Below are 16600 nucleotides of genomic sequence, written 5' to 3'. Positions count from 1 at the left end.
CATTTATGTAATCCTACATCTATGTATTTTTTCAATGATAACAGGATTATAATTGTAATTCCACCTTCCTTCAGCAGAGTATAAAATACTCCAAGAGGGCCACCAAAGGCAGCTCTGACATGTCTTCTGCAGAGAGTTGTCTTGGCGCAAGACAAGCTCAAGTTTCACGTGTAAATTCCAGCAGCCGGAGAACCCTCCACCTGAGAGGACTGATGCTGTCTGAGACAAAAGAGAGAAATAGGAATCTAGACAAGAGTTTGTCACTACAGCCGTACTTCTTTCTACTGCTCCTCCTCCAAAGACCGTGGTGTGTTCCACACACAAAATTTAAGACAGTATGGTGATAATCACTATTTTCTGTATAAAACAGTTTTTAATTAAATGAGGTTTTTAATATATATAATAGATGATATTTAAGTTGTGGTGTGGTCGTGATCAATCTCCTGACTTACACATCAGGCATATTTTGATTTGAGATAGCGGTATCTATTTGTTATCGCTCAACTAGAATAACCTTAGTCCCCAACTGGAATGTATATTAGTCAAGGCGTCTTTTTAAAAGACAGGATTTTCATGCTCAAAAGATGGAAAGGGAAGTGAGAAAAAAAAGTCCAAAAATAGGTGCATTTAATTCTCCCCAATTTAAATTTAAGTGGTACATCTTTAAAGCGATAACGATAGTCCTTTTTCTCCCCCCGTCAGGAACGCTTCCATCAATGAGTTTCTTTAATGTCGATGATGCTTGATGCAGTTTGAGGGAATCTGTATTTAGTCAGAGGCTGCTTCAATAGAATGACCTACCAGATGGGCCCCATAACAAAGCACAGAGGCATCAAACCACCACAGACATTTGGTGCTTAGAATAATAAAAAGACTATAAAATTAGATTAGTTGAGTCTAATTTGGAATTGGTATATTCCCCATGCACCCTCACTGCTCTTGGGCAGATAAAGCCTAAAGATTTAGCACTGTGTCAGAGCGGAAGACTGCAACTTCCAGTAAAAGGGAGACAGGGAGAGGGAGCGAGGGGGAAGAAAGCATTCTGGGAGGTCACCGAGGGCAGAGCAGTGACCTCCAATGATTTACAGGCCTTTAGCTTAATGAAATTGTTTCAGTGACATGACGGTAAGAGCTCGTAATGGATTGGATGCCCTAATGTAATGAAATTACTCCCTTCTGCCTAAAAAAAAAAATGCGCAATTAATATTTACTGAGACCTGACAGCCTCTGGTGCGCTCGACTGTGTAGTTCCCTCAGACAGTCAGAGAGGAGAGACAGCAGCGTGGCAGACAGGCTGGCTCTGCACGAGCTCCTGGCGGGCGAGCAGAGCCGCGAGGGTGGAGGGGCCGGCGCTCGGGGACCGGGGGCGCCCGGCCGGCTCACGCGCGGCCCCCGCTCAGCCCTTCATGCTCTCCCTTGCTTTTCCACAGGCAACTGGACAACAACCACATCAGCTGCATTGAAGATGGAGCCTTCCGAGCGCTGCGTGACTTGGAGATCCTGTGAGTTGATTCTGCGATCGCTGCCTGGTGTGCGTGTGTGTGTGTCTGTGTGTGTGTGTGTGTGTGTGGCTGTCCGGGTGAGGAGGAGACAGGGGGAGTGTGTGGGCCCGGGGGTCTGTGCGGATGCGTTTCTGTGTCTTTTGCTGCAGTGCTATTAAAATTGGGAACTGGGAGATCCCTCCGGCTCACCTTGGTCAAAGTGTTTGCGGGCAGCAAAGTGTGATTTCTCACCTCCCACGAACTGGGGTTCCTGTTAATTAAGTCTCAGTTGAGTCCTTTCTCCCCCGATGCTCCCAGGATATTTGCTGCTGGGTGAAACAGATGGGCTAGAGTGGACCCCCAGTGCCTGCCGGAGCCTTCAGGGAGCGTCCGAGTGTGGGCTTAGAGAGCAGGTGGCAGGTCTGGGAGACGAGGAAGAGCCAGTGCTGCGGGGTCGAGGCTGGAATCACCCAGCATCAGAAAGGGACCTTGGCACAGAACCGGGTGGAATGCCAGACAGCTAGTAAAGTCCAGTCATGGCCCTGGCTCCTGGGATCCCATCTCAGGTTTAAATCCAAACTTTGAGCAGTAACCTTAAAGTGACAGGGGCTGGGAGGTGAGGAGGAAGATGAGAGGAGATGGACCCCTCCCCGGAAGACCACCGTATACCCTGTCTAGGAAAAACGTGTAGCTGTCTTCACGTGTTCTGGATTTTCAAATGGGTCTAGCTAAGGAAACCTGATTTCCGGGGGGAGAGTCAGCTAGGAGTCATCCCCGGGTCATTCCGACTAAAATTGGATTGTGTGAGAAACCTTTTGATCGTTCTCCCCCACCCCAAACTACACCTCCAGCTGTCTCTGATTCGGGGGAACCTGAAGAGGACGGTGGCCAAGCCTAGCAGAACTTGCGCTGGGAGACGTGTGATTCAGCCCCAGCGTGGCCCCTCGATTAGCTGTGTGACCTTGGGCAAGTGCCGTCTGTGTTCGGAGCCTCAGTTTTGTCATTTGGAAAATGAAGGGGGTGGTTGCTGTATCGTGGAAGGGCTTCCCCTTTCCAATTTCTGTAATTGCTTGCTTCTAAAAATAATTTTGATGGTACAGTTCTATCCAGAATGACAAGGGCAGGGTACACTCCCCTGGAAATCAAAAAAAAGAAAAAATTACATGGCCACCAGGTTACATATCTCTGACTTCCAGAAGAATGAATAGATGTCAAACAAATGAATGAATGAGTACATTAGAATGTCCCTTTGTCCACAAGGGGAGGCCCACCTTCCTTTTCACCTGGCTCCACAGGTAGCAACAGTGGGTTGCAGACACCCTCTCCACACTGTGTGAAAGGAAGGTGATTCCAAGAGGAATCACCGGAAATCAAGGGGATGCTGATGCTGCAAGCTGCTGGAAATCGGATGAAAGCCGAGAATCCCCGGTACAGAAAAGGCAGGACCCACAGCCAGGAGGTTGGTCAGGTTGTCATTCCTAAGATGGATGGTCTCTCCTCACCCAAACTCTGACCCCAGAAGCAGCACCAATTGCGTGTCTGCTTGGGAAAGGATGCCAGCCCAAATTTAGTAACCCAGGACTCCTCTTATGAAGAGGCTGGAGCTGAGAAGGGTAGGCGCGATTTTCCCTGACTGCAAAAAAAGCCTCTGTAGAAAGGGCTGCTGGGAGCATATCATCTTCTTCTTGAGAAGGATGAGAAAATTCCCCGGGAAGGGACCAAGAAATGGAAGTTGCTAGCTGCCACAAAGCAGATGTGATGACCTGACGGTCCACACGTTAGTGCTCTCGGCTTGGCGGGGTGTCACCTGGCCTCACCAGGAGTGCCGCTGCGGGGAGTGAGAAGCTATAGTCAGACACCCTGGGTGTGGAGTCCTGGGTGTGGCGGCCCCTTGGCTAAGTTATTCTACCGCTCTGTTTTCTTAACTTTAAGAGATGCCCTCTATACTACATAGGATTTCTAGTAGTCACTCAGTCGTGTCTGACTCTTTGCGACCCCACGGACTGTAGCCCACCAGGCTCCTCTGTCCATGGAATTCTCCAGGCAAGAATATTGGAGTGGGTAGCCGTTCCCTTCTCCAGGAGATCTTCCCAACCCAGGGGTCAAACCCAGGTCTCCTGAATTGCAGGCAGATCCTTTAGCATCTGAGTCACTGGGGTCCTCTCCACTTCCCTAACTTTCTCCCCACCATGCCCTCATCTTCATCAAACCCCTGTCCAGGACAGAACTGAACTGTCCTCTCTACTCTGATTTTATATATATATATATATAAAATTATATATATATATATATATATAATAGATTCATGTATATAATGCATATATTTTTTTTATCCAGATACACCACAACTTGAAGCTTAAAAACTCACTATGAAAAAAAAAAAGTTCTCTCTCCCCATCATTGTAAAGAGCTCACAGGATCTGATTAGTTTATCTTCTCAATTCTAAACAAAGCTAGATCAATAGCTCTGTTTTAAAGACACTCTCATTTGGCTTCGCATGGCTAAGTACTTAAAATTAATCATAATCAGGTATTCCATGGGTTTTTAATTTCCAGCAGAGGCACGCAGCTTTGGAACCATCCATCTTCATGGTGAGCATACTGAAATTGGCTGGAGCTGACGTCTCCATTTAAAGACCCTCCCTGCCCCACCCCCAGACCTTCCAAATCTCATCTTCACATTGACATTTCGTAATATTTCTCTGTAATCACAACTTAGGCACTATAAAGAAACTTGACAATAAAGTATTAATAGTAAATAGGAGCTAAGTGGGGGCATCGTATATTAACTTAATAAATCCTTCAGAGAGAGACCGAGACTTCGGGGGGGGGGAATGCAAAACACACTCTCCCCACAAAGGTCATCTCTAAGTATCTAAAGCTTTTAAAGTCTGCAAATCAAGAAGACAAAGTATAGAGACTTCCCTGGCAGTCTAGTGGTTAAGACTCTGCACTCCCACTGGATGGGGCATGGGTTCAATCCCTGGCTGGGGAGAGAAGCTTCCACATGCCACATGGTGTGGGAAAAAAAGGAGACAAGATATAGTATTTCGTGTGGGTTTTCTCTCTGACATGAGGCAGAATAAAGTATAAAATAAGGAAAGTCCCCATTACCTCAAAGAAATCTCTCTTAAAATCAACTCAAGTTTAGGGACAAAAACTAGTATTGAAAATATTTCACACAGGATCACCCTGTTATTCCATCCTTTCTATGGATGGAAATGCCATAAAACTTCTTTCCATCCAGGCTGAGGTTGGTTGCACTGAACATGAAGGGTGAGTCTAGGCAGGAACCCCTAGCAGTGAGGAGTAAGGGACTGTACAAGCTTTTGGAAAGACTGAAATCTGTCCACCTCAACCTCATTTTTGACTCGTGCCCAATGGGGGATGTCCAGCGCAGAGTACGGTACACAAAGAGAGCCACCACCTGCTCTTTTTCAGGCAGCCAGAAAAGGGAGTGAGAAGGAACGCCCAGTATGGGCAAAACTCCAGAGAAGCAACCCTAAGGCGAGTGATGATAGCTGGCGTTCAGTGTGCAGTTACTGGTGGTTGTGGTTTAGTTGCTCAGTTGTGTCCGACTCTGTGCGACCCATGGACTGTAGCCCGCCAGGCTCCTCTGTCCATGGGATTCTCCAGGCAAGAGTACCAGAGTGGGTCACCGTTTCCTTCTCCAGAGGATCTTCCTGGCCCAGAGATCGAACCCACGACTCCTGCATTGGGTTCTTTGCTGCTGAGCCACCTGGGACCAACACTGGAAGCGGTGCTTTTATACCCATTCTCTCTCTGCATTCTCACCACCCTTCCGTGAAACTTACTGGCGCCTTCTTTTTCACAGAGGATGCCTATTTCAGAGAAGCCAAGTAACTGCCTAGCTAGCAAGCAGCGGAATGTGTACTAAGGCTCCCGGGTGTGGGCCCCGCTGAGGCAGGGCCAGCGTGTGCCTCAGGGTGGTCTGAACTGGCCCCGAGAGCTGGTCTCGGGGAGCTCCCAGGGCCTCAGGGTCCTGCTGAGAACTCGGGAGCCTCCCACAGCTTCTGAGATTGTCATTCCCTTTACCCAGGGATGGGTCCCCATAAAGCTGAAGGTAACTCAACTTCACAGGGGAAAGAAATCATCCTGCTTTTTCACTGACTTACATTTGAGTCCCAGAGACAACCCCTCGCTGCTGGGTGTCACCGATCGACTTTGGCACTTGCCGCTGCTCTGCTTCTTAGTTGAGGGGCCTCACTTTCTGTTACCTCACTTTCAGACGCCCTTCTGTCACCCAAATCATAGACTGTTAATTTCTGCGGGTTTGTACACTTGGCGGTTCACGTCCTCGGTTTTCGGTTTTCTCTGGGTAAGGTGTGTGTAAACCACGGTCAAGTATGCCAAGACTGCACTTCCCTGGCTGGCCAGGAATCATTACTGGAGGGACTCTGAGCCTGGGTTTCTAGACCCCGCCAGCTAGGTTGAGGACAGCTAGGCATGTCACCAGTTTTACCAGGCTCCTCTCAGCCCTACATGCCATCTTATGAAAAAAAAAAAAAAAAAAAAAAAAAAACAGGAAAAATATTGAATGGAGAAAAAAAATGAGTAGGGGAAAATGAAACAAAAAACAACCTAGCTAATCAAATATTTACATTTTTTTTCAATAGTATTGTGGGGAGAAAAGATTCTCAGACGTTGTCTCTTAGCCAGAAGACAAACGTAGCCGATCAGAAGTTTGGTAGATATGCTGCCAAAATGCTAGGAACGCATCCCCAAGACACTTTCAGTGAGTGGTCTGCCCTTGATAAAGCACTTGTACTGGCCAAATCTCACGTCGATCTGACAGGTTTTTCGATAACCAGTGTGTGCTGTCTTGAAAGCCTCGCTCGCCTTTCTGTCACTTACCAATTTTGGAAGTTCAGTGATATCATCATAGGCTGGCTCTGCAAAGACCTTCGCTGTCTCCAGGATGACCTCTTACTGTTGAGATAAGGCACAGGGAGGCCGAGAGCAGGGTCAGGACTAGAGTGAGGCCCATGCCTTCTAACATTTTTACCCTGGGCACCCCACTTCCCTCCCCCTAGTCCTAGCCCTCACCTTGGCTTGTCCAGGGCAACAGCAAGTTAGCAGTAGCAGAGGACTCTAACCTGGGTCTCCAGACCCCTGATTCCATGTTCTTTGCCCCCAGTGGACACCCCCAGGCAATTCAGCTATACAGAAGAAATCCTCTGGTAAGTCTGGGGATCCTAAGCACAGCTGTCTTTTCAAAACCTATTGTTAAATGTTTTATGTTATGTAGCAGGTTGAAGTGAAAAGTAAAAGTGTTAGTCACTCAGTCGTATCTGACTCTTTGTGACCACATGGACTATAGTCTCGTCTGTCCATGGAAGTCTCCAGGCAAGAATGCTTGAGTGGGTTGCCATTTCATTCTCCAGGGGAATCTTCCTAACCCAGAGATTGACCCTGGGTCTCCTGCATTGCAGGCAGATTCTTTACCATCTGAGCCACAGGGAAGCCCCATTTAGCAGAGCTGAAAGCAGAATCATTCTCTGAGTTTATCATGGACTGAAGTTTGCCTTCCCACAATCTGCTAATCAACTCTCTTGAAACCAAAGGTTGCAAACTAGATGACACTACATTTTGGTCACAAATGAGGTTTTCTTTTTCATCCTAAGAGTGTTTTTACCATTTTAAATTAGCATTTCATATTGAAAATTGATGAAATTTTTTGTAAAAGTCCAGAATTCCAGCTTTGGACTTCAGTGAAGCAGAAGCATTGGCAACTCTGGCCTGGACATGTGCCTCGTGACAATCAGTTGAGACTGAAAAGCACATACCCTCCTTAGATGGGGTGTGTATAGCCTCCACTTTCCTGTCGACCTCCCCCCATTTCAGTTACCTCCCAGCCCAGGCAGCCCCTGCTTTAATCCATCCAAAAAGCAAGGATATGTGCCAGCATTGTGCCAGATGCCAAGGACAGTAAAGCTTTAAATGAGCAGGAGCTTTGGTGGATCAAACTCTAAAGGTGAGAGCTTATCAGAATTGTTGATCAGACAAGCACAGACAGAGCTAAGTGATGGGGAGTCCAGGACTCCCAGACTGACCAAGGGCACCTCGGAAGCCATCTGGGATGCCTCATGCCTCATCTGCTGGGAAGTCCTTCTCAGGAGTTGAACTTGCTTCCAGATTCCTTTTGATTGTAAACCAGTTGTAATTGGGTTTATACATGCTTCTCAGGTGCCACTAGTGGTAAACTACCTGCCTGCCCATGCAGGAGGCATAAGAGATATGAGTTCAATCCCTGGGTCAAGAATATCCCCGAATTAACACACAGCCATCCACTCCAGTATTCTTGCCTGGAGAATCCCATGGACAGGAGAGCCTGGTTTGCTATAGTCCACAGGGTCGCAAAGAGTTGGACACGACTGAAGAAGCAACCTCGCATGCGCATGCGCACATAGGATGAGAAGCAAGAGAGGACAACCTCCCACTCTATTTCTTGCTCCCTAGAGCCCAGCGTCAGCCCAGGTAATGAGCTCCCGTTAGAGAAAAGAGAGTCTTTTAGCCTGGGTAATGAGCTCCCTTAAAAAAACAGAGTTAACACAATGATGGGAATTAAGTAGACTTTTAGTGTAGTTCTAATTCAGCCACCTCTGGGCAAACATGACGTGGCCTGACCCTGAGCCCTACTTGTAGACACAGAAAGAAAGTCCTTTTTTGATAGAAGAAGACAGTAAAAGAAATGGACAGTAGTCCTGATACTGAGATCAGGATGTGCTCACTCTCCTAGCAGAGGGTGGTGGTCCTGGCTGAGGGGTGCTGGGCACTGGGTGTTGGGACATTTATGGACATGGTTGGTCCAATTCAGAAAACCCAGAGCTTAATGCAAGTGGTGGTGTGTCCTCCACTTCCAATGAGCTTCCTCTGGGTGTGGAACCAGATGCTCTGATTAACGAATAATAATAATCTGCTGATACATTGTATAATGAAAGGCTATCATAGGAATTATTAGGCATTATAGCTGCTATAATTACCATGATAGTCTCCATGTTCTAACACCTGCTACCTTCCAGGCACTGTGATAAAACATTATAATGCAGCATCTTACATAACCCCTCTCTACAGCCTTCCAAGGTAGATCTTGGTAATCTCCTCATTTTACCAGTGAGGAAACTGAGGCTTAGAGAAGTTGAACAACTTGACCCAGGGTGATGTGAACAAGTACAAGAAGGGAATTATTCTTCCAGTATCAAATCCCCTGCACTTAACTGTTCTACTACACACAAGAAATTAGAATTAAAAAATACATCCCAGAGCACACATACAAGAGAAACAGTTACGTGCATTCGTGAGGTTATTCTCTGTAGCCCAGAATAATTCAGGAACTGCAGACTTTCTTTTTGAGAAGTTGACTTCTAGGGTGCTCAGATCCAAACCTATGACATCAGTTTATTCAGCACCACATCGCATTACATGAGACTGCCCAGACAAGGAGGCGGGAGGAAAAGGCTGCTCTTCTGGGGTAGGGGGTGGGAGGCATTACAGTCCTCCCACAGGACTGGTTGCCAAATCAGCACCACCAAGTCAACTTGAGTGGTTTGGGGTTCATTTCCTTTCAAAAGAGAAACATTAATACCAATCCTTAGGCTAGGGATTAAAGGAGATAACCTCAGGTGTGTGTCTAACATATACCCCATCAGGACACTCATAAAAATGATAGTTGGAGAATATTCCTATACTGTTCACTGCCTTGCACAAGCCTGGCACATAGTAGGTGGTCAGTTAAAGTTCATGGAATCAAATTGAGTTGAAATCACAGTCGGCTGTCTGTATCCCCTGGTGCCTTATCCTGCAGATCCCAGATCCCCTCGGATCAGTTCGCTGCTGGTTAAATCCAAAATGCATCACCCACGGATGCAGAGGGCCACTTGTAATTAACTGAATTTGAAGCTTACCCCACCCTAGTCTCTAGAGTCTCTGTTCTGCTTGTGCCCTGAACGGAACTAAGATTGTGGTTGTCCCAGAATTATTTTAGATGTTGAACAGTGTGTTCAATAGTATTTTTTTCTGAAACAGCACACATTTCTCACATTACCTTTGGTTTTCTATTCCTTTAGCTAAGTGTTTCCCCCACCCCCCCCTTTTTTTTTTTCTTTTTACTAATGAACAAAATTAGAGCCACAGAGAAAACTGGTGCTTTCTAACAGAGACAAGATTCATTTTCATTTATTTGCAAACTATTTCACCTGGGTTTCTCTGGGAGATGCAGACATTTGTTTCAACAGCCTTAGGAATCAGGGTGTTTAGTCATGACATAGCTTTGAATACAGAACTGTCACCATTTAATGAAAATCTGAAAATATCTCCAGAATATGATTTTTTGGTATTGTGCTGCAAATTGTGATTTGTGGAGACAATCAGGATTAAAATTGTACCTTGTTGAAAACATCGGTAACTTCCATTCAACCCCCAGCGTACTAGGAAGGGAACTGAGTTTCCCGTAAATGCACTTCACCCAACCTGGGACCTGGATCTTAGTCAAGTTCTTAAAATGACAAGCTTGGTTTTGAGAACATAAGCCTAAGGAAAAAGTGACCCTTTCTTTGAAATGTGAAGATAATCTTTTCCATTTAAATAAACAGCACTTTAACAGTCCAAGTAACTAGAATCTGGGGAGTTCTTGTGGTTTCCACTTTACTTCATTTCCCTATTCACTGAAGGCTAGTCTAGTGTCTGAATTTAAAATGTCATGGTGTTCGTTCCTGAGTTAAGAGTATAGTGAAGCTCATTGAGCCGTTCTTTACCCCCGGAGGTTCTGAGTCAGCAGGACTCCCACTGTCTGCGTCTCCTGCGAGCAGCGCGTCGGTGGAATCTGGTAATGGACGTCTTGCTGTCCTTGGGGAGTGAGGACAGTCTCTATGTCCCTGTATAATGCAGCCGCCAGGTCTTGGAGTTGAAATTCTGGTCTGACAAACCAGGTTTGAGAGCAGGCTTTTGGTTTGCTTTGTCCCATCTAAAACAAAATGGGAAAATGTCTTTGCATTTTTGAAAAAAGATTCCAGAGGGTTTTCTCGCAGTAGCAAGTGGCTGGTGGGGGAATGCCTCAGAGCTGCCAAATACACTTAGGAGTCAGTTCTCTCCCCAAACAGAGCTTTGCCTCTGTCTTGAAAAGGTGCTCCCGTGCGGATGCTCAGACTCTGAGCTTCCTCCATGCCCCAGCTGCCAACAGTGGCTTTGGTAGCCAGTGTTTGAGCATCTTTAGTATCTCTCCGCTTATCAGCTTTTGAGTCCCCTGGTAGAGCTGAACTTGCCTATGACTGATGCTGCCACTTCCACCCAGGGTGTGAAATATTGGATGGCTTGGCTTCCCCATGGCTGAGGGTCCATTACTCTACAGAACTGGCTTCTAAGAGCCAAGCAGAAAATTGATCCCTCCTGTCAGTTTATGGAAGGGACGAGGGCACGGAGAGGACAAGGACACAGAGTAGTGGAGAATCAGAGCTCTCTCTGTTTTAACCTTGTCCTGAGCTTTCGTTTCCTATTTTTGAAGGCACTTATGAGCAAGGGATGGTGAGGAGCGGGGATGGAGGGAATAATGGTCCTGTTTCTCTAAGACCAGATTTGGATTCACTGTAGAAAAGCTCTGGAGCACCCATTCTTTTAAGGATCCCACCTATCAGCTCTATGTTATTCATTGGTTGAATCAGACCTGCTAATGTGAGCTTTCTTCTTGTTTTTTCATTTTTTTGGTTTTTCCAATGTTTAAAGAAAAACAGAATTAGTTCCCAACAGTTAAATCTTGGGTAATTTTATGGAAACAATTTCAATTTCCCTTGAATATTTAGAAGCTGTATCCACCCTGGGTGGACATGTGGCTGTGATGGTCTGAAGCAGCGCTGTCCCCTAAAGGACCCTCGGTGGTGAAAGAATTGCTCCATATCTGAGCTGTCCAGTAGATAGCCACTAGCCACATGCGACTCTTGAGCACTTGCAATGTGGCTAGTGCAACTAAGCTAAGTGTTTAGCTTCACTTGATTTTACTTGATTTCAATTTAAATTGCCAAATTTAGCTTGTGGCTACCTTATCAAAGAGTGCAGGTTTGGAGCTGAGTGGCAAGGGCTGCATCTGACAGGGCATGCCCTCTGCAGATCTCCATGGTTCCCACCATGCATGCTTTCCTGCCTGCCTGACTCCAAAGCCCTGGAGCCATTTCACATCCATTAATAAGCAGAATGGTTAAACGGTGTATTTTCTGAAGCTGCTGCTGCTGCTAAGTCACTTCAGTTGTGTCCAACTCTGTGCGACCCCATAGACGGCAGCCCCCCAGGCTCCCCCGTCCCTGAGATTCTCCAGGCAAGAACACTGGAGTGGGTTGCCGTTTCCTTCTCCAATGCATGAAAGTGAAAAGTGAAAGTGAAGCCCCTCAGTCGTGTCTGACTCTTAGCGACCCCATGGACTGCAGCCCACCAGGCTCCAATGTCCGTGGGGTTTTCCAGGCAAGAGTACTGGAGTGGGGGTGCCATCGCCTTTTCCTTTCTGAAGCTACATACCTTGAAATATCTACCACTTCCCTCTTCTCCCACCTCCGCACTCTGCCCTTGCTGGTTCTTAATTTAAACATCTGGATCTTATACCCCCAAAAGACCCATTTTCACTGAAACCCAGGAGTATGGTTATGAAAACTGACTCCCACCAAAGCAAAACTCTCTCTGCGTGAATTAGTTCCTGGATCCCAATTATTCTCTTCTCTCCACTCTGCAAGTGACTTCCGCCAAGTCAACTGGATAGGAAAATCACTCCAGACCCATCCCTGATGCATACATAAGTGGAGATGTGACAGGCAAGCCTGTTAACCCCGCAGAAGTTGAGCCTGGTATCTGCAAAGAGAGAGAAAGAAAAGGAACCGACACCTCTGCCCTGACCCATGCAACTATATGTTTTCAAATGCTGCACAGTGGGGGCTGGTTGTGACTTTCGGTGTTTGGCCAGATGTCCTGTCTTTAGGCAGATCTGGACAGTTCTGGTTATCCACTGTCCTTCCACTGCCTTCTAGAAATCTATTCCCATTCCAGAAATACCATTGTAGACCCAGAATCAGCCGAAGTAAATTGGAGAGTGGAACTGTAGGCTGCAAAGACCCTGGAGGTCAGCTGATCCTACCACTTCATTTGAAGAGGGAAAAAAAAAAAAAAAAAACCAACTCAGAATAGTTAAGCAGCTTGCCCACAGCCATGAGAAAGTTTCACAGAAGAACCAGGCCAGAAAATGGGTCTGTTGACTCTTATCTCATGCAGCATGTTGCCATCTATCCAAGAAGCCCTTTCTCTATATTAGCAGACAGGAAACAGAAATTAGTGGAGCCAGCCAGTATGTCCTATAGATCCCATCATCCCTTAATCCCAAGCATTTTGCCAGAGGGAACATTTTACCTTCAACATGGGGACCACACCCTCCCTTTCTAGAGTCTTCCAGTCCTACAGCCACTGCTTGGGAGATGACCACCCTGGTCAGAGGGCAGCCTGGGGAGACATCGAATTCTGCATCATTGATTCCAGCTAGCAGGCGTGCCCGGGGCCCTGTGAGTCAGCACCAACGACCCCTACCCATCTATGAGCCCAAATAGCTCACAGTGTAAATTATCCTCAGTGAGGATAGCGGTGGGTGGAGGGGGGAGCATTGAATAAGTTTCAACCATTTAAAGATAGTTGGTTTCAATAGAAGGTTCCTGGAGCGTGTCTTAGCTAGTGACTGCCCTCCAGGAAGTGCAGCATAGGAAGAAGGCTTTAACCGCACAGCACCATGATGACGTTAGAATACACTGAGAGACTGATTGATTTATATAGCCCATATGTGATCTTTAGGTGTTAAATATATATGTTTGATTCAAATTGTTGAAGTAATCTGTTTGGTTCAGAGACTGAAAACTGGCCCCTGCAAGCCAAACCCAGCCCCCAGGTATGTTTCATTTGCGACTTTTGTTCCTTAAGGAGAGTTAGTCATCAATATGGACCAAGGAATAAGGAGATTTCATATAAAAATTCTAGATGTCTGGCTTTCTCTTTAACAAAAGGAAAAGAACTGGCATCACTGCACCCGCTTTCCAGCATGGCAGCAGTCCTTGGAAATGAGAAATGATGGCCCTGGGTGGAAAAGCTGTGTTTGCCTCAGTCCGATGCAGCCCCTTCCTCCGATGTCAAGCCTTGCTCCTGTAGGCAATTGACTTTGTACTCTGGGATCAGCCCAGAAGGCTGTTTAGAGTGGAGTTTTTTTTTTTTTTTAATCGAAAGATGCCAAAAGCATGATCCTTCACATTTGGAAACTCATCCATCCATTCCTTCAGTAAATACTTGAGTCCTTTTTTGTGCCAAACACAGAGCGAGGTCCTGCCTACATAACGCCGGGGGTGGGGGTGGGGAGCAGGCGGGAGGGGTAAACCAGATGCGTCCTCTGCTTTCTCTGCGTGTACCTGTCTCTTATGTACACATTCATAGGTACTGAAGACTTTGCCCCTTCTTCCTCTCCCTGCTCAGATGCAGCCGAGGTGGAATCGTCTGCTTCCCTCCTTCTCAGCGACAAACTCACCTGTCCAGTTACGTAAGTGGGAGGTCATTTCTTCACCCCCACAGATATCTTGCACACTGGAAACTGTGGCGTTTCTAAATAATGTAGTAGACAAGATTAATGGTCCAGGTTCCCAGTTTACAGATGATGAAATAGAATTAGGGGACTAAGGCCGCCTCATTTACAGTGTCGTTTAAGGTACATTTTACAATTCAGTAGGTCACTGGGAGGCAGTTGAATCATTCTGTGTCACCACTAGGCAGGGTCCATGGTGATCTCAATAGATGAGTAAGGAGTTCTTCAGAATTCAGGGACCAGAAACACTGGAGCATCCTGATCACTTCCACCACCAGCATCTGATTGAGCAGTGGTGGAATTCGAAGATTCATCTTTCTCTTTTGCTCCTCCACTTTTTCTATTTATTTTACTGGCATCTTTTTCTTCCTTTTAACACCGAGGCTCCGCTGGGTAGAAGGAGATGAGTTTCTGCTGTCATAACATGCATATATAATGAAGCCAGAACCAAAGACAAGCCCTTTTGTTAAGGAACCCCTATCATCAAAAGCCCTAATTGGAAGCTGATTGTTTTTATTTATTTTTGTAGGTTTTACATGACACCTGGAGACCATTTAAAATGTTACTTGGCGGTGAGAGCTCTGTGTTTAAAAATAACGCTCACCCGGTGCCAAATCACTTTAGAGTCGGGTACAAATATTGAGACAAAAACCCCAGCTGTTATTGCTTTGGCTGCTAATTTGAGGTGTCAAATGAGAGCCCGACTGCTATACGTCAGTGAATAAGGCCCCTTGTGAGGTCATTATGTTTTCTAACAGTTGAGAGTAATGGACTAATCAGTGCAGCATCAGTTGTTTTCATTATATGCCCACACAATGGTTATGAGCTTTAATTTAAACGGTCCGCAGGGAGATGAAGGAAGTCGGTAATAGGCAGCACCCAGGATAGTCCAGGAGAACAGGTACCATAAGCAAGATAGCTTCTTACCCTCATCCCTCTTCTCTCTCCCTCCATCTCTCATTCCTCCTGCCCCATCTGCCCTCAGAGACTCCTTGTCCTCTCCTAGTAGACCAAGGGTGAGCTTTGCTCAAGGAGCAAGACTGGACCCTTAGTTCTTCAGGGTGCTCTGAAAAATCTCTATTAGCCAATCCAACAGTCAGGGCAACTTTTGGCAACACTTGGACTTGTCAGCCAAGCCTGAGCCTTGGAAGGTGTTGAGCCATGATTCTCCTCTCTTCTCTGTAGCCTCTGGGCTTCCCAAGTGGCGCTAGTGGTAAAGAACATGCCTACCAATGCAGGAGACGCAGGTTTGATCCCTGGGTCGGGAAGATCCCCCGGAGAAGAAAATGGCAACCCACTCCAGTGTTCTTGCCTGGAGAATCCCAGGGACAGAGGAACCTGGCAAGGTATGGTCCATAAGATTGCAAAGAGTCAGACACGACTGAAGCAACTTAGCATGCATGCAGACACATGCTCTGAAGCCCCTACTACCGTCTTCCTTGGACCAGAGAAGAGTTAGGCAATGCTGTTGCTATGAGCAGCCTTGAGAGCAAGTCAAACACCAGGGTCCCTGCCACACTGAAGCCAGGAAGGACCGAGTTTACCACTAACACGTGTGATTCCTCTCCTCCTCGGGACAGCAGGGGAAATTGGATGGCTGGTATCTGTCGAAGACAATCCTGTAAGAGGCAGTTTTGTGTAATGATGAAAAATACAGTCCGGTCTGGTGTGACACTTTCCTGGATTTGAATATTGGCTCCACAACTCCATACTTACATGATCAGGCAGAGTTCATTGATCTTTTTAGGATCCGAAATGGAAATGGCAAGAGTATCTCAGATTGTTGGGAGAATTAAATGAGATAATGTGTGCACATAGCAAAAACATGATTAATAAACATCAATATTGTTGTTATTATGGGCATCTTTATTGAAAGATCTTTGGAAGCTCACCTCAAAGCAATATCCTTTGCTAGTCCAGATCATTGGAGGAAAGCAGAATGTTCATGGGAGATTCTGTAACATCAATTTAGATTTTTCAAATGATGTGTTATTTTATAATATTCTTCTTGATTTCTGGAATTTCCCAGAGCCTCCAGCCAAATCAGAGCAGTGGGTAGCTGGGGGAGAAAGGCGAATTCAGCCTTGATAGGAGGAAAACAGTTAAGGAGCTTCATTCAAAAATGACTGAGCCTGGGACTTTCCTGGTGGCCCAGTGGTGAAGACTCTGCTTCCAATGCAGCGGACTTGGGTTCAATCCCTAGTCATGGAACAAAGATCACACATGCCATGTGACACAGCCAAAAAACAAATAAAAAACAAACCAAAAACAAAGAAACAAACAAAGTGATTGAGTCAGTGCAATTGGAGAGGGACCCTAGGCTGGGGGGCGAGGCTTGGGAATGCCTCTGTCAACTTCTGTAGACCCAGTGTGTGCTCCCCCAGGGCCAAGTTCATAGAGTGCCTCCTGCACACATGCTAATGGGCTGAGTTAGCCAGCACTTCTCACACCCAGGATCTAGGAGCCTGTGGCAGGGCCTCGTCATCAGCAGTAGGTACTATGATTCATTCCT

General features: G+C 46.4%; 1 protein-coding gene across 2 annotated transcripts in view; it reads left to right on the top strand.

Moving 5' to 3' along the window:
* SLIT3 (slit guidance ligand 3) overlaps positions 1-16600 on the top strand; it is a 722678-nt gene that overhangs the window by 523897 nt on the left and 182181 nt on the right. For both annotated transcript variants that reach the window (XM_068990416.1, XM_068990417.1), the window contains exon 6: positions 1431-1502. In XM_068990416.1, the coding sequence (XP_068846517.1) occupies positions 1431-1502 (72 nt within the window). The remainder of the gene's footprint in view (positions 1-1430; positions 1503-16600) is intronic.

The sequence above is a fragment of the Capricornis sumatraensis genome, chromosome 18, assembly GCF_032405125.1.
Source record: "Capricornis sumatraensis isolate serow.1 chromosome 18, serow.2, whole genome shotgun sequence".
NCBI lineage: Eukaryota > Metazoa > Chordata > Mammalia > Artiodactyla > Bovidae > Capricornis > Capricornis sumatraensis.
The sequence above is the reverse complement of the archived record's forward strand: the minus strand, read 5'-3'. Positions and strand labels throughout refer to the sequence as shown.